We start from the raw sequence: 17,384 nt of genomic DNA, 5'->3' as shown, positions 1-17,384 counted from the left end.
TGGTTATCTATCCAAGTTTCGGTCAAGAAGGATTTTTGAGTCCTTATTGGTAGAGGTCATCTCACTAGCCTTCTTGGAAAAGTGAGGTTTTACAGATTATTGGGCTCGTCGTATTGAACGCCAAGTTGTTTTACGATTGGATATTCACAAGTAAGTTTTAGAGTTCGGCATTCTGACGGCCGAACCACATTCACCATCAAGACATACATCTCTTTTGAGTACTTGTGTCCATACAATTTGGTGCCAATTCGGCATGCTTATACTCTTACGAATATAATAACCGTGACTGAACTCGGCACCTACGATTCGTGAACTTTGCAAGACTAGCAGCCATGTCTTCAGGCTCTAGAACCCGAAGGCTGAGACGTGTTCCTTCCTTGGCCGCAGTTGCAAGATCGATAAGTCAGCAGCGCGCTCAATGCAACATTAACACATTTTACTCCCTGGCCGAGCCGACGAGTTGGTACACCCCGCACACAACCGAAGGACGTAGTTAGCTTATTAATTACTCGGCATGTGCGCCACGTAGGCTTGGTAGTTTTTATGATCAATAACCACGTTTCATTAAATAAGAAATTACAACCCAAAGTATTTGAGAAAATATAAAATTATGGTGTAAGGTGGAAGATAATGATAAGATATTTATAGAAAAATTAAATCTTTTTTTTCGGATTTTTTATTAATTGTTAACATTTTTATTGCTTTTTACATTGTTTTATTAATTTTTTACATTTTTAATTAATTTTATAATATGGCTTACGTTAGGATGACGTCAGCCTTGCATCAACTTGCCCTAAGGCACTTGAGCCTGCGATTCGAGCCCGCCCTCTCACTCGGACCCTCCTCAACCCAATCTTGCACATGGGCTGGAGCAAGGAGGGAAGGCAATTGGATTGAAAACCTCCTCGGTCCACCAGGCTATCCACAACGATGAAGCTGCTCTTATGATGAGCACGTTTGTAACATGGTGATTTGTCTTCAATCGTGTCTCATAAACACCAGGCTTATTGTATCCCCTTCTGTGCTACTTCTCGTCGCCGTTAGCATCCCGACCTCGATGACCATGATCTTGCTATGGTTCATGGAGGTGGCTAATGGGGCTTTGTCTATCGTTCATCATTTTGGTTGATATGGTTATAGCAATTAGCTTTGTAAATGTAAATATACAATGTGTTTAATAGTCTTTTTGTATATTTATTTCTTCAATCAAACTTTTCTATAATAACCCCGAATTTTTATTATTTTTAAGTATAATGCCCATTAGAGTTGATCTCATAAGGTCCTTATTTGAAGATTTATGAGGTCCTTTTTTATGTGAACCTTTAGATTAATTTTACGATAGATTACGCTATCAAGTTAAATAATTGTTTTTACACAGAAACACAATAATTATGTGAAGTGATTAAATATAAAAAAACTTTCTTGCGTGAAAACCTTCATTCTTCTTCCTGTACCGTCTCTCTCCTCCATATCCCCTTCCTCTTTCCTCTCGATCGCTCTCTCTCGATCGATCGTTCACTCCCCTTCTCTTTTCTTGAGTTATTGTTTTTTTCATTTTCACGAATAAAAAAGGGAGAAGGACATGTTTCAAATTTTTTACCGGTGTCAAAAAATTTCATATGGTAAAAGGGTTCACGCCTTCAAAAAGAAGGGTATCTCAATTTTTTTTGGTGTTTTGTAACTAATTGGGTTTGAATATTATTTATACAAGATTGAATGTGTAAATTTATTAGGGTTTTATGAAATTGGATTTACTGAGTTTAGATATTTAATAAAAAGATTAGGTATTGCAGATATAAGAGATTCGACATGATGTGAAACCTTTTTCTTTCTTTTTATTTTTTTTTGTTTTATCAATTAGGATTGGGCCAACGTGTAAGTCCCGTTGATGATTCCCTTGAATCCCTTCATTGGCAGAAATCTTCATCTGCACAAAATTAGTAATTGACCATTGGTATATAACTAATTAGTAATATTCGTGTTTAACTTTATTATTAATTAGATGATAAAAAGGGGATCGGAAATCAATTGGTGACTTCATTACGGTAGTCCATCTTTTTAGAGCATTTCAGGGCTACGATCATGTGGTTTATCAGTGCCAGAAATTGAACATAGGACTTGTTGTTGCTTTTTTCAATATTATTTACACTAAGAAAGTGGAAGAGTGGACTAAACCTTACAATAAATTAGTAATATAGTTCAAATTCACCTTGACACTTGACACTTCATGTCACATGTCCCGGAAATTTTATACGGAAGCTAACTATGGTGATAGGCCCAAAAATGTCATAGTTACCCTTTATATTAACCATACTAACATTTCACTCTTTGACGATTTTCCACCAATATTTAATCTCGTTTATATTATGGCTGCATCTAACTTTTCATTAGACTGCCTACGTACCCCTCGGAGGGATCAAGCCAATCGTAATTCACAACTAAATAAGAAAAGTAACAATTTGAAATCTTCTTTCTTACCCGTAAGGTAGAGCACTAGCTAAGAGCTTTCCTTCAATTTTAAATAAAACTAATTAGGCCATTAGAACTACATGCTTGTTGTACCGATGGTGCCATTAGTACAATATCTCCCTTTTCCATCTTAATTGAAATTGCCACTCCTCACCATCACCAGCGGACAACATCCAAATATCAACTATCTTCTTAACTCTCATATGTCGTTTTTCATCATCTTTTTCGTATCCCCTTTCTTTCCAGTCTTCTCTCCATCTCTGCATAATCCAAACTTCAGACTCCAAACAACAGTTCTTTTCCCCTGCAATTGTAAGTAGCCCACCTCCCGTGTTAGCAACGGCAGCGCTACACATCTTCAAACCTTTAGCTTTCTGCAAAGAATAGGGAAATCTCTCTCTTCTGCACCGTCGTGACCCGTTTTTCTTTCTCCAGTTTCCCCTACACTTATGGTGCATGTTGCTCCTGTTCAATATATCAGAATGACAGCAAAACAACACATCTTATTGGATGAATTGGTAGCCATCACACCTGTCATCTCGATGTGGATAAATGGTTGCCTGATCTATACAACTCATGCCACGACTTACCTACATATCCCATTTTGCATGTAACTTTATTGACACCTCTTAACTTAATCGGCCAGCAAGCTAAGCATATAGCTTAGTCATCTCCAATTCCACAATGACGGCCCGGGGCTCCACTCCGTCGTAGCACGATATTGTTTGCTTTGGGTCCCGACCACGTCCTCATGATTTTGTTTCTGGGAACTCACATGAGAACTTCCCAATGGGTCACCCATTATGGGATTGCTCTCACGCGAACTCGCTTAACTTCGGAGTTCTGATGGAACCCGAAGTCAGTGAGTTACCAAAAAGCCTTGTGCTAGGTAGATATGAGAATATACATATAAGGCTTAGAGGATCCTCACCCCTGGGTGATGTGGGATCTTACAATCCACCTCCCTTAGGGGCCCGACTTTCTCGTCGGCACACTACCGGCCAGGGATTGGCTCGGATACCAAATTCACACATCCCGGCCCGGGCCCCCACCATATCCTGGGCTCTGCTCAGCCGTAGCATGATATTGTCTGCTTTGGGCCCCGACCACGTCCTCATGGTTTTGTTTTTGGGAACTCACACGAGAACTTCTCAGTGGGTCACCCATCATGAGATTGCTCTAGTGTGAACTCACTTAACTACTTAACTTCAGAGTTCCGATGGAACCCAAAGCCAGTGAGTTCCCAAAATACCTCGTGCTAGGTAGAGATGAGAATATACATATAAAACTTACATGATCTTCATCCCTAGGCGATGTGGGATCTTACACTTCAAATTTCTCGTCTCATCCCATAATTTTTTAGAATGTCACCTATTTTTGTTGTACGGAACATTAGTTATCAAATGTGGTAACTCGTAAACTTAAGTGCTTAAGAGAATTTATCCACTACTATGCTCGAATCCTCGTCTCCAAATATCAAATATATTATTTTAATAGGAATACACATGGCTCCCATAAATGATACAATACAACCTATATATTATAATGCTTGCATACCTTGGAATGTACGTACACTTCAAACTTCAATTCGTATGAATTAATCTCGAGCGCCGTCGACCCAAAAACAAATATATTTAAGTGCCGACCCATCATGTGGCCGGCTTGCCTTCCCAAGTCACAAAGAAAGAACTGTCCATGTATCGACAAGTGGTGCCATAATTTCTGATCTAAAATTGAAAAATGCGGAAAACAAACCATTCTCTAAGTTTGCATCTATAAATACAGACAGGCCCAATAGTCAATTCTCAACATCGAATTGGTTCATTGCATTCGCATCCAATTTTAATTTCATTTTCTTTCACTCAGACATGGAAGCAACTTGTCTATGTTCCTCCTCACTTCTTCCTTTGCCATTTTTGCCTGCAGGCAAATCTCAGTGCACAAGAACTGGATTACTGCACAGGAGAACAATGCCAAAGAGATCATCAAGTGCTAGTGCCGGCACTACCGGTCTTGTCATTGTAGCAGCTGCGAGAGACAACCGCGAAGGGCCATGGCGATCTGTGGTCGATGAGAGCTTGATCGTTCTGAGAAAACGCATTCACGAGATGAAAATGGTGGAGAGGAACTACGAGCCTCCTCAGGAATGGATGCATTGGGAGAAGCAGTGTTACGCAAGTTATGATGACCATGTTTGTAACATGGTGGGTTGTCTTCAATCGTGCCTCATGAACACCAGGCCTAGTGTAGCCCTTTCTGTGCTACTTCTATTCGCCGTCAGCGTCCCGGCATCAACGGCCATGATCTTGCTACGGTTCATGGAGGTGGCTAATGGGGTTCTGTCAACCATTCATCATTTTGGTTGATATGGTTATAGCAATTAGCTTTGTAACTGTAAAAATACAATGTGACTGATAGGGATTTTGTATATTTATTTCTTCAATTGGACTTTTCTATAATAACCCCGAGTTTTTATTATTTATAGTGCGAGCTGAGGTGCTCTCGTAAGGTCCTTTTTTATTTTGAAGATTTGTGAGGTCTTTTTTATATGATCTTTCGCATTAATCTTACGATAGATTAAGCTATCAATTTAAATAATCTTTCTTACATGGAAACACAATAATTATGCGAACTGATCAAATTTAAAAAACTTTCTCGCATGAAACCTTCTTGCTTCTTCCCCTACTGTATCTCTCTTCCACACCCCCTTCTTATCTCCTCTAGATCTCTCTCTCCTCCACGTCTCCTTCCTCTCTCCATCTCTCCATAATTCACTCCCATTCTCTCCTGAGTTTTTGTTTTTTTCCTTTTTGCGAATGAAAAAGAGAGAGGACATGTTTCAAATTTTTTACCAACATCAAAAAATTTCATAGGATAAAAGGGTTCACGCTTTCAAAAAGAAGGGGATCCCAATTTTTGAAACCAATCTCAATTTTTTTGGGTGTTTTGTATCTAATTGAGTTTGAATATTATTTATAAAAGATTGGATGTGTAAAGTTATTAGGGTTTTATGAAATTGGATATGTTGAGTTTAGATATTTAATGAGGAAATTAGGTATTGCAGATATAAGAGATTCAACATGACTTGAACCCTTCTTCTTTCTTTTTAATTATTTATTTTTTTGTTTTATCAATTAGGATTGGGCCAACGTGTAAGTCCCGTTGATTATTCCCTTGAACCCCTTCATTGGTAGAAATCTTCATCTGCACAACATTAGTAATTGACCTCTTGATCTATAACTAATTAGTAAATCAATAATTATTCGTATTTAACTTTATTGTTAATTAGACGATAAAAAGAGGACTGGAAATTAACTGGTGATTTGGTCACGGTCGTTCATTTTTTTGAGGCATTTCAGGATCATCATCATGTGGTTCACCAGTATCAGAAATCGAACCTAAGACTTGCCGTTACTTTTTTTATATTATCTACACTAAATGAATGAAAAAGTTGACTAAACCTTACAATGAATTAACAATATGATTCAACTTCGCCTTGCATCGAATTTAAGACCTCTATTATTTGATTAGAACAAAACATCAGAATAACAATAAAACGCGTACTAGATAATTCCTACCCCCACTTGACTTGACCCAACCGAAGTCACGGTAAATCGAGCAAAGCGGCGTAAAAATATGGAGGGAAATTGAATGTCAAAAGAGTAAAAAGAAAAACGGGGAAAGCGGGGAAACAAGGAAAGAGGATGTCGATTGGTTGGGCGACGTGGGTTATTTGCGGTTAGAATCCCCTTTCCCTTTTCACCTTTCCCTCGATAAAATGCTTCCTCTCTTTTCTCCTCCTCCTTCTCTCCCACCCAAACTGTAAAAATGGTTGCTTTCTTTCTGATGGGTTTTCTTTTCTGTTAATATTATGAATTCACAGCACTCCATTGTTTCTGTAAATTTGTAGTAATAGTGTGTGCAACGACAACACTCCATCTCTTGCTTCCATCGTTTCAAGCAAAAAGATTGCTGCTTTCTTCCTTTCTTCCATCGCAGAGAATCCCATTCCCATTCCTGTAAGTCTCCCCCTCTCTCCATGATTTAATCTTTCCCACTTTCCATTCATCAGCTTCATTAATTCATCTGGGCAACGTCATTCTCTCTCTCTCATTGGCATTTCTGGCGTATTTTGATTTGGGGCAATTCTTTCGAGTTTTTGGATTCTGGGTTTTCTTTTTGTTTTCCATATTATCAAAAGAACTAATCTTTTTTCATTGGATGGTTTTAGTTTTGCATTTTCAAAATTGGGTTTTCTTTGTGCCATTTCAATGCTGTTAATTCTTTGTTTTTAACTAATATTCTGTAAAAGTTGCTAGAGTTGCATTTTCTGCTTCTGATTTTTCACAAAAAGGTACATTCACTTTTGATATTTTCCCCCTTTTGTGTTTTTTTGCTCAGCTTTTTCTCCCCTATTTACCTTTTTTTTCCCTCTCCTGCCTGATGGTCCTTTATTGATCTTGATGCAGCTTGATTGCTTGTTCTTTTGCCCACACCTCCTTTTTTGGGATTCTTCTTCTCACCACTTTTATTTTGTTTTGAAAATGTATGGATATTATCTGTTGCATTGATAATTAGATTTCATTGTACTGTGTTAATTGCTGCTCAATGTTTCCAGAACATCCCTTTCATCCGTGAGAAAATTTGAGTGAAATGGAGGAAAATAGGAATTTGGGTTTTTCTGTTAGATCTTGTTTTACTTTTGTAATGTAAGAAATTTGCCTTCTTTCTAGAATTTAGAAGATCGTTAGGGTTTCATTATTGTCCCACAATTATGTACGTCTCACATCTTTTCTTTTGATGAATAGGGTTCATTTTTATTGTGATGCGTACATCCGTTTGACTGAGGTACAGGTGATGTTCACAAACCTTTGTTGGTTCTTAGTTGTTGTACTTTGACAATTTTTTGGTCTTTATATGATAATTGCTTTTTACCTGCTAGCAGGGTTTTCATGTTCTGATAATTGCATTCTCTCACAAATGGGAGTTCCTCTTCTTTTGCTCTGAGAAAATTATCCGCTTGATAGATTAATTTATTAAATGACCTAATTGTATGAACTTTAAGGTTGATTGTTTTGTTGACCCTTGATGTCCTAATTTGTGCTATCAATTAGAACAGAGCATTTGGCTTTTCAATTTCACCATTTTTTGACAATGTTTGATTCATATACTTCATTAATGGATCTTTTGAGTGGTTGTCATTTTGAAATTATGCAATGTTATGGTGTATTTTAGTTGCTATTATTCGGTGGAGATTAAATTTGAAATCCAAGTTAGGCTGCGTGGAAGATTTTTAACTGAACTTTTCGTTTTTATCATTTAAAGGATGGGGGATCATTTTGTGTTGTTCGTGGATCGGTTGATTACTGAATCTACCCTGGAAGCTGTTATAGAGAGCACATATCAGTTGCAGCACCCAACACCCACAACAATCCAAGATATCATGGAATCTTCCCATCAAATAGATATGAATACCCTGTCATCTCCTAGTAAATTTGTACAGTGTAGGATTTGCCACGATGAGGACGATGATTCAAACATGGAAGCACCATGTTCTTGCTGTGGCAGCTTGAAGGTACGCTGCACTTTAGTTTGTGCATTGTCTTTTCTTTTTGAAACTTCTGCTATTTGATGTTCAAAGTTTCAGTCTTGTGTCTTCTTTTTCAGTAAGTTCTTATGTTTTCAGTTCAATCAAACTCATAAATATTCCTTTCTATTGCATCCAATGCTACAAAACTGAAATGCCTATGTCCCACTTTATTGATGATGTCGACGTTGTATGCCAAAATTCATTAGTTGTGCTCCTACTTCAGAATTACAGTTCCCTCACTACAAATACCTGTCTTAAATTAGTGGTTAATGTTACAAAATTAGAAGTTGGGAACACGGAAAATGGGAAATGGAAAATTTTGAGAAGGTGATGTTTCTACGAGTTGAATGGAACAATTGGCTATATCATTCCTTATGGATATTGTAGTATAGTTTAACAAAAAAAAAAAAAAAAAAAAAAATCAAGTTTGAAGCAGAACATCACTTTTAATGAGAGTTAAATAGTCAGTTCGATATTTCATAGTAGCAGGTAAAACTGCATTCTGAGCTTTAGTGGAGTTTATTATTCATGATTTCCTAACACTTAGAATCTTAAAGCCATTGGATAAATTTCTCAATAATATGTTTACTCCAGATCAAAAAAGGTTGAAAGTCTTTTGCGTAAGTAAAGACTGTAGACCAAATCTGGACTCCTTGTGGCCATCAGTCCCTGACTTTGTTACCGATGATCATGTCAAGTTGTCTTAGTAGCTTATTTATTCATTCCATATGGTACAATTATGTATCATATGGCAAAAACAACTATTGTCCTTGTCAGAGGAGCATAAGTTATCAGGGAAGGGGAAGAAAGCTAAGACTTAAGGGGAAGTATAGTTTTGGCTGTGTAATGAGAAACCTGGACAGAAGGAACAGGATGATACCTTTGAGGATTGTGTAGGTAGCAGCGGTGGGGATTTGTGGGAGAAAGTTTGTTTCTGGTCTTCACTATGGGCTTCGGTGTCGTCAGATTTTAAAATTTGCCCCCTTCGTATATTTGGGTTGATTGGAAAGCTGCTATTAGTTAGCTCTTTGAGATATCTTAGCTTGTTGGGTTTTCTGTTTGTTTCATTGTTTGCTTTTGAATTTTTGTGGACTTCTTGTCCACTTTGTGTATGTTTATTGTCTTCTGCAGTAAAATGTTGCTTCTTTCTCAAAATAAGATGACAACAACAACCATTGTCTTTGGCTTTCCCTTTCTCTGTCCCCTGCTTTCTGTCCATGTCAAGTAATTCCACTGGCTTTAGAATGGAGTTATTTATTTATTTAATCTTCACATATTTGTAGTACGCTCACCGCAAATGTGTTCAGAAGTGGTGCAATGAGAAGGGTGATACAATTTGTGAAATTTGCCACCAGGTATGCCATTCCTTTACAGAACATGTTTCTGACTTTAGTTGTGTTTTATGATGATTATTAATTTGGGAGAATTAAGAATTTTCATTTTCCCTGTTGAATGTGAAATTGCAGCAATTCAAGCCAGATTATACAGCACCGCCTCCTCTATATCATTATAGTGGTATCCCAATGAACTTCCGGTACTTTCTACCTATCCATATTCTCATGGTTTTCTGTTTTCAACAAAAGATCTAATTTCACTTTTCAGAACCAAAAACATTATATACTCAATTTGGTGTTACCATATTAGGGGGAACTGGGAGATTTCCAGAAGGGACCTGCAGAATCCTGGATTTATAGCAATGGTTACTACTGATCACGGATACCTGAATACAGACTTTGCTGATGAATACTCAGCTCCCTCTTCAAGAAGCTTGCTATGTTGTCGTATAGTTGCTATCATCGTACTCTCTCTCTCTCTCTCTCTCACACACACACACACACACACACACACACACACACACACACACACACACACACAAAACAAGTGGAGACTTGTGAATACCCATTAAGCAAGAGTTTTAACAAGAAAAAATATGCCATGATGGCAGAGAAAGAACTGGAAGAAGGGGTGACGTAAGAAAAGAAAAAACTACAAAACCTAGTAACATGCAGATGTTCACATGATGAAGTGGTTTAGTTGTTGAATTTTTTCAACCTATGGGGGAATTATTCTGTTTTAAAGTTATAAATGAAATTGAATACACATGTTTTCGAATATGTCAATCCTGTCTAGCAAGAATTAATTGGTCTTGTGGACATTACTACTTCAGTCATATTTTACAGCATTTTTTGTTTGTTTTCAGTTCATGGTTCTTCTGGTTTTACGCCATACTCTTCCAATCTTAATAAGTGGAGCAGGAGAGTACTCATTGACGTTATTCACAGTGAGTTTTGCTAACCCCATTTTTTATTTAAAGGATGAAATGCTCTTCAGGCAAATGTAAAAAGAACGTACTAATATTTTCATTATGCTGTAGCTAATGGTGTTGAGAACGATTGGAATTCTTTTTCCAATCTATATCATGGTTAGAGTATTCACTGTCATCCAACGTCGGCGGCATCAACAGGTCAGTCATATAAGAAATTCATTGACCATGTATTTGGTACATAGTTGAGCTGTGAATGCCTTGCTTTTGCTCTTACTGAAACAGTAGAACTTGTTCTGTTTCATGTGTCTATGCATTAGGATCCTCAGATTTCCCCTGCCACATCAGACGAAGAGAATGACTTTGCATATCCATCACGTTTTATTCAAATTCGATAACTGATTCAGCCACTAGTCTTGGCCGGAGAATCATTTGCTGTTGCTGCAATATCCTGAAAAAGGGCTCGAGAATCAAGTTCTCCAGTTGTTTGTAATGCAGATGAAAGTTGTGGCCGAAGGCAATGTTCTTACATCGTCAGTTCAGGACAATGTGCCAGAAGCATACGCAAACCCCTTGCTTGCCGTGATTCGGAAACCTGTGTATATGACAGCATTGGGTATTAGCCTTTATTTTTTCAAGTACTTTCATATGAAAACTAGGAACCTATACTTTAAGTGTACATGTAAATGTTAATACCGTAATTCGATGAATTTCCATCCAAAAAGGGGACCCAGAACATGATTCAATGATCCTATGAAGGAGAGCAGTTTGCACTTGGCAGTGCAAGCAACAAAACATGCTTTATGCAACTCAATTTCTACCTCATCCTTCTCACCTGCTTTCACCGTTAATATACAAATTACCCCAAAAAAAAGGTGTAACTTGCTATTTTCTCATGAGCTTGTGGAGGCGATGCTCTTCTTTGCAATGACGTGAAACCAAATGATTTGGAATTGGCCGACCAAGGGCCAATCCAAACCCCATTCGCCTTGGAATATTTAAATATAACTTAATACTACAGAGTTGAAGATTTAAACTTGACTATAGAGAATATTGTTCTAGCCAACTTGGCTAACTGTGGTTTGGCCGTTTGTGCGAGTTTGTTTATGGTTTTTGTTGTTTCTTATGCCAATGCTCATATAAAACAAGGGAAGATGCAGTCTCTTAGGCCATCTTTAGCAGTGGAGAGACAAAAGTGGTGAGTTATATTTTAGGAAGTTTTAACGAAACACTCATGGTATTGTTTACTTTTAACGAAAATGACATTTTTACTCTAAAAAGTCACTCATGATACTATTCACATACAACACCTTTTTGTCATTTTGATTAAAACTCAAAGTTTTCAAGTTATTTTAATTAGTTTTCATTATATTTTAATCCTCCATTCCTTTTTGATAAAAAAAAAAAACTAATAATTTAACCCTCTAGAATATTATATTTTAATGTGTAGTCTCGACTATATTTTTTCCATCTCCAACGATACACTGCACACTAATACTTTATTGTGTTCAGACTTCAGAGAGAAAAAGCTATGAAACAAACGCGGGGTACACAAAAAACTTAATGGAGGGATCAATGCAATGTTCCACGGGCATTCTGAAATCTCGAAGTGTCAAAGTGTTGGGCATTTGAACGGAAAATTTTTAATTGTGACGGGAACACGGATGGTACACCACGTGTTTTTATGTAAGTGGTGAAATTTTTTAATTTTTAAGTTAACCTTTTAACACACATATCCAACCATTTACATAGAGACACGTGGTGTACCGTCTTGTGTGACGGTTACACTGAAAAATCTCTCCATTCGAACACGCTGTTACATCTCAAATATGCCTCGGAAACGGTTTAAACACAGTCAAGACACAATTTGCGGCAATTTTGTAAATATTGAAACTTCTAAAACCTAAAAGTTTGCCAACCTCCTCTTCAGTCATCTTTCTCTCCATTTAGAGGCCGTGATTTTTACTGACGACAATGGAGTTCAGAAGGAAATAGAAAGAGAGACTTGAAGATCATTAAGACGACAATGGAGTTCAGAAGGAAATAGAAAGAGAGACTTGAAGATCATTAAGACTTGAATCTTGTGTTATATTAATTATTATATTTGTGATTTAATTATTATGTATAACGAATAATTTGATAAGCACGAATTCTTTGTGATATTACTAATTTGAAGTATATGTAATATTTGTTATAAATTATTATATTTTAATCGTCATGTTTTATCTGTGTCTGTTCTTTTTTATTTTTTGAAAGATTTGCTGCATCGTCGTGTCTCTCAATTCCTATCCCGCGTCTGTACAGAGGCTAAATGTGGTCAGCTCGAGAGCTACAAGTAGCCCATAGCCCGTGACTAGAGATAGCCCAATCCCTTTCTGAGATATTCAATTCAATGGGCTCTTCCTTTCTTTTGACATTCAAGTCAATGGCTAAGAAAAAAGGGAGTTTGAAGGTGAAAATGTTGCAAGAACAACCGAAGCATAGGTTCAGAATAACCGGCTCGAAAGAGGGATTAAAGTTAGGAAGCTTTAACGAAAAGTTCCTAATACTATTCACTTTAACTAAAATTCATATTTTTACACTATAAAATCAATCTTGATACAATTCACTTTACCCTTTGTTTTGTGCTTATCGTTAAAGCTCAAAGTTTTGAAACATTTTTCATTAGTTTTCCTTTAGAGTTAACCCTTCAATGAAACATCCTGGAAATAACAACATAGGCACACATCAGATCAATTAAGGATCGCGAGGCATAATCATCTCATCAGTAAATGGAAATTTAGATAGTAAAACAAACAATATCCCTTAAAATTTTGAAACTATCCAGGGGCAAAAATATGCCGAAAATAATACTCAATACTAAAATCAATCCCGGATAACACACATACAGACATTTCTAGGTAATGCAGGACAAAGTTGAAAATCTTGACACTAGTGGACTACGCGAGAGGCCTCAGAAAACCCGTTTATTCCCTTCAGCGGATGCACGACGTTGGCAACGACAGCAAAACGAACAACGAACTAAAAACACATGCGATGATGACAATAAATAAAGAGTAGAAAACCTTATTCCTCCTCAGTTTCAGACTCAGCACTCTGGAGCCAGTCAATGAAGGGTTTAGTGTTCTTCCAAATCTGAGAGCCCCTGCCGGCTCCCTTCAGTCCACCTTGATACCACTGCACTATAGTTTCTTCTTCCAAGATATCAGCATCATAGAGAGCTTTTAAAACCAGGGCAACCTCCTTCAATGCACTTGAGCTTGACTTCCCACAGAAGCCTTCAATTGCTTGAAGCACGAGCAACTGGGATCCCTCATCCTGTGCAGCAGCTACAGCAAGGTACTTTATCTTCTTCGACACCTCCTTTGCAAACCCTTTCTCTATACCCCCAAATAGCGCTTCAAAAAGAGCAGTCATCTTTTCCTTAGCAGACCCTGAAAGTGACGGCAGAAGGGATTGTAACTGTTTGGCTGAGATACCTTTATCTAGATTCTTTTTCAACTCATCAGTAAGTGTTACTCGAGCAGTGGAGTTTCCATTCTCCACAGCCTTTGTTGCTTCCTTGGGCTTCTCTGGTTCATTGGTTGAAAGCATTACCATATCAGCTGTCGCAGCACTCAATTGTTCTTGAATCCGTTGACGAGCTGCCTCTAGTGATGTATCAGTTTGCCACTGAACATCATCATCATCATCATCAACATCATTGGCCTCCTCCTCATCAGCCTGGCTGTGAGTAGGTGATGTGCGGTCCTCATCAGATCCACTTGTTTTTTTTTTCGAAGAGCTGGCTTTCACAGGGCCCTCCTTAGCAGAGGAAGAAGTGCCCTTCTTCTTTGCCTCTTTCTTTTGTTTCTTCAGCTCCTCATCAGCAGCTTCACCTTCTTTCAACCGTTCCTTTTCAGCCCTCCTCATTGCTTTCTTGTCTTTGGATCCCTTTTTCTGCTCGGGTGGGTTCTTAATAATGAAGGTAGTGAGCTTGTCTCTCATGTCGACATCAGACACAAAACCACACGCAGCACATTTCAGTTGAATCATTTGAGTCTTCGTAATCAAGATCTCTGTTTCTGGATTGCCACATCCATAACACTGGACGTATTTCTTAATAAAATTTTCAAGAAGGCCAGCTAGCTTAGCGGTGTCATGGGACCCATTAACAATAGAAGTCCCAGTTTTCTCATCAAATTTGGATTGGGCTCCAAGTTCACAACCAAAATACTTTGTAGTATATGCAGGGGGCCTTGCCAAGGCCTTTGCGATGTCCACCATGTTGACTATATTTGTCTTGATGCCATTTCCACGGCCCTCAATTTTGGTAACCATCCTGGGCATCTTATACCTGTAGAAGGCATCGTCGCTGTTCCCAGCACCAATGTTCAGTAAAGCCATCTTGTCTTGAACAAAGAAATCAGAAAGCAAATATCAAAGGTATCTCGAGAAGGAAATGCCGGAAGTCAAAGTGTACACAGCTGCGATATCGTCCTCTAACTCGAGAGAAGATTGATGTTCTGCAGTTATGGAAGGCTGCACCCAGTAGCAACCATGAAACTCAGAATATTCCTGATATGGCAACTGATGCATACAGCTATTTCCTTTTAACAAGGGTCTGTTCTTCTTCCTTGACCAAGGAAAGTACTCTCCAAGCAACCCAATTGATCCCAAATGGAAAATGGCCTTCTCGGACATAAAAGAAGCTTCACCGTTGAACTTCCTTGAAAATCTGAAAGTAGCAGATAATGTGCAGTGTTCCTGAATCAAGAATACTGAAAATTTAAATTCTAAAGATTTAAGAGTGTCATTGTCAGCATGTCACATAATTTTCCACATCTCAAACAACATGACTTGATGATTTATGCCAATGGAGATCATAAATAATTACAAAGAATAACATAAACCAGTCAGTTCACCAAACTTTGTCACTCACTCCTATTGTCAACTCACTGTTCACAAAAATATATAAAAAAGTTCATTGGTTCGGTATAACCATAAAACTATGCAGAGTAATGCGCTCTTGCAACTTTCACACGTTGAGAGATGTTCAAATATGTAAGGGAATATACTCCATGCATCAACTTCAAAGTAACAAACTTTCTACGAAAATTTGAAATTACTATTGATAAATCCACCAAAGTTTCTCAATCACTTTGATTGTCAACTCACTGTTTGCAGAAGATATAAAAAATAGCACTTTAGCTGGTTATAGCTACACTAAGTAATGCACTCTTACTGCGATTCTCACATGTTAAAAGACCGACAATCGGATTGGCACACGATTATACGAATCATATACAAGGGAAAGTACTCTATACGTATACTTCAAAGCAACAAACTTTATACGAAAACCCAAAAGTATCATCGGGTAAGTATCATCAGTTGGTTCGGACCTCCACTTAGTTTCACCCAAGCTTCATCCTGATCATGGATAGATCACCCAGGTTCAGTGACAATTGCCCTATCAAGACTCGCTTTCGCTAAGGCTCCAGTGGGTTCCCTTAACCAAACCACTGCCTATGAGTCGCCGGCTCATTCTTCAACAGGCACGCGGTCAGAGCCCTGGGCTCCTCCCACTGCCTTGGGAGCTTACGGTTTATATAATCATCTTTGAAGTAAATATCCATCGGTAAATTTTTAACATTAATAATCACCGCAGCTCAACAAAACCGGAATAATAATTAAAAATCCATAATCCAATTCAAAAATATCAATCAATCCAATATCTTTCCACTAACCCTAAAACACAAATAACTGAGATTTCTTAAATATATGAACAATCGAAAATAAATAAGATGCAAAACACTTGGAATCGTAAATAAAATATACAAAAAAAAAAAAAATTCAAAATCAAACGAAAAATACAATCGAAGATGAATGCTCGTACCTGAAATCCAATCGAGATCGATGCTTTCTGAGTGGAGAAAACGAAGAGGTTTGCGAGGTAGAAGATTTGGGGATTTAGGGTTTCAACGCGGAGGGAGTGTGGCTCAAAAGAGGTGGGCTTTTGTTATCTCTTGTGGTTTGTGTGTTATATATATACGGTTGAGGGCGACCGAGAGGAATTATCACGTGTTGCATTGACCAGTTTTAGTTTGGTGGTAATCCAATTTTGTTTGATTTCTTAGGAGCGTTGGATTCTTATTAATCGACGGCAGCTGTTGATTCTGTTGAATGATCGTGAATCAAATATAAACCTCCTCCTACTTTCAATTGTATTGTGCCTATTTTAATACTTACATTGGGCCTATTGAAATTGGACTTCGTAATATTTCCATTGGGCTTATTAGGCCCAACAACAACACTTTCGTTCATCCATTTTAGTTAAAACTTAAGATTTTAGACTGAATACAATATTTATATGTATTTATACAATCACGGTTATATATAATTCATGTGATTAGATTTATTTAATACAATAACTATCTGACTGTCGAGATGGTAATTATATCAAATATATGTAAGTATTGTTGCCAAATCTTAAAATTTCAACAACAAAAACACATGACCTTAATATATTTAGCCCAGAACACAATAATCGTATAACATTTAAGAAAAAAAAAATGTTGATCTCATTGTCTGGGCTCTTTTGATATATTGGATGGATTGGATTAGAATGAATAACTCCATAATTTTTTTTCCTGCTAGATTAGCCAAAGTTTGATGTTAAAGTACTAAAACGCCCTTGATGACCTTAAAATGTGGCGTGGGTGGATTATGGTTTTCATTATTGTGGTACTTGTGCTAGCCAGGTGAGCGTTGTGCTTAAGAGAAAAAAAGTGAAAAGAGTACTCAAAGAAGAGAAGAGGGCCTAACAATAACATAAATGTTCGGAGGGCATTGTCCCTTTCTATGAAGGAAACTTATAAATTTCAATCCTTCTCAAGATGGTAGGATTAGAAGAGATGAGTTTTCATGACTTTTTTCATTTTGAGGGGATTAGATTGGAAGAAAACTCATCCCTTCTAATCCGACCATCTTGAGAAGGATTGAAATTGATGAGTTTCCTTCATAGAGAGCCTACCTTTAAGGGAATGGATCCCAATTTTTATTTTTCAAAAATATGAGGATTAG

The 17,384-nt window shown here is 37.5% G+C and overlaps 3 protein-coding genes across 8 annotated transcripts; 2 read left to right on the top strand and 1 right to left on the bottom strand.

Moving 5' to 3' along the window:
- The first annotated feature begins 4,226 nt into the window (after positions 1–4,226).
- On the top strand, positions 4,227–4,917 carry LOC126583892 (uncharacterized). Its single transcript, XM_050248435.1, has one exon. It carries the CDS (start codon positions 4,338–4,340, stop codon positions 4,833–4,835), a length of 498 nt encoding a protein of 165 aa, XP_050104392.1. The 5' UTR covers positions 4,227–4,337; the 3' UTR covers positions 4,836–4,917.
- Positions 4,918–6,217: 1,300 nt separating this feature from the next.
- LOC126583870 (uncharacterized) lies at positions 6,218–11,131 on the top strand. 5 transcript variants are annotated; one of them, XM_050248404.1, is made up of 10 exons: positions 6,524–6,823; positions 6,939–7,015; positions 7,278–7,323; positions 7,795–8,044; positions 9,343–9,414; positions 9,526–9,593; positions 9,704–9,857; positions 10,260–10,340; positions 10,434–10,523; positions 10,643–11,131. In XM_050248404.1, the coding sequence occupies exons 4-10, from the start codon at positions 7,796–7,798 to the stop codon at positions 10,718–10,720; spliced, it is 792 nt and encodes a 263-aa protein (XP_050104361.1). In that variant the 5' UTR covers positions 6,524–6,823; positions 6,939–7,015; positions 7,278–7,323; position 7,795; the 3' UTR covers positions 10,721–11,131. The 5 variants fall into 5 exon arrangements, with proteins under 5 accessions (XP_050104363.1, XP_050104360.1, XP_050104359.1 ...); XM_050248406.1 differs by lacking the exons at positions 6,524–6,823; positions 6,939–7,015 and adding an exon at positions 6,218–6,488 and having other exon boundaries at positions 10,652–11,131; XM_050248403.1 differs by lacking the exons at positions 6,524–6,823; positions 6,939–7,015 and adding an exon at positions 6,220–6,488 and having other exon boundaries at positions 7,278–7,317.
- A 1,975-nt stretch (positions 11,132–13,106) lies between these two features.
- Positions 13,107–16,346, bottom strand: LOC126582418 (eukaryotic translation initiation factor 5-like). 2 transcript variants are annotated; one of them, XM_050246563.1, is made up of 2 exons: positions 16,198–16,346; positions 13,107–15,068 (listed from the first exon to the last, which is right to left on the bottom strand). In XM_050246563.1, exon 2 carries the CDS (start codon positions 14,706–14,708, stop codon positions 13,389–13,391), a length of 1,320 nt encoding a protein of 439 aa, XP_050102520.1. In that variant the 5' UTR covers positions 14,709–15,068; positions 16,198–16,346; the 3' UTR covers positions 13,107–13,388. The 2 variants fall into 2 exon arrangements, with proteins under 2 accessions (XP_050102520.1, XP_050102522.1); XM_050246565.1 differs by having other exon boundaries at positions 13,107–15,039; positions 16,198–16,340.
- Between the last annotated feature and the right edge of the window lie 1,038 nt (positions 16,347–17,384).

The sequence above is a fragment of the Malus sylvestris genome, chromosome 9 (genome assembly GCF_916048215.2).
Source record: "Malus sylvestris chromosome 9, drMalSylv7.2, whole genome shotgun sequence".
Taxonomy (NCBI): domain Eukaryota; kingdom Viridiplantae; phylum Streptophyta; class Magnoliopsida; order Rosales; family Rosaceae; genus Malus; species Malus sylvestris.
Note: the sequence above shows the minus strand (reverse complement) of the source record. Positions and strands in the feature narration are given on the sequence as shown.

Coding starts and splice junctions, on each gene's coding strand:
- LOC126583892 (XM_050248435.1), top strand. CDS start 4,338: ATGGAAGCAACTTGTCTATGTTCCTCCTCACTTCTTCCTTTGCCATTT.
- LOC126583870 (XM_050248403.1), top strand. CDS start 7,796: ATGGGGGATCATTTTGTGTTGTTCGTGGATCGGTTGATTACTGAATCT. Junction 8,045..9,342: donor CTTGCTGTGGCAGCTTGAAG/GTACGCTGCACT, acceptor ACATATTTGTAG/TACGCTCACCGCAAATGTGT. Junction 9,858..10,259: donor GTCGTATAGTTGCTATCATC/GTACTCTCTCTC, acceptor GTTTGTTTTCAG/TTCATGGTTCTTCTGGTTTT.
- LOC126582418 (XM_050246563.1), bottom strand. CDS start 14,708: ATGGCTTTACTGAACATTGGTGCTGGGAACAGCGACGATGCCTTCTAC.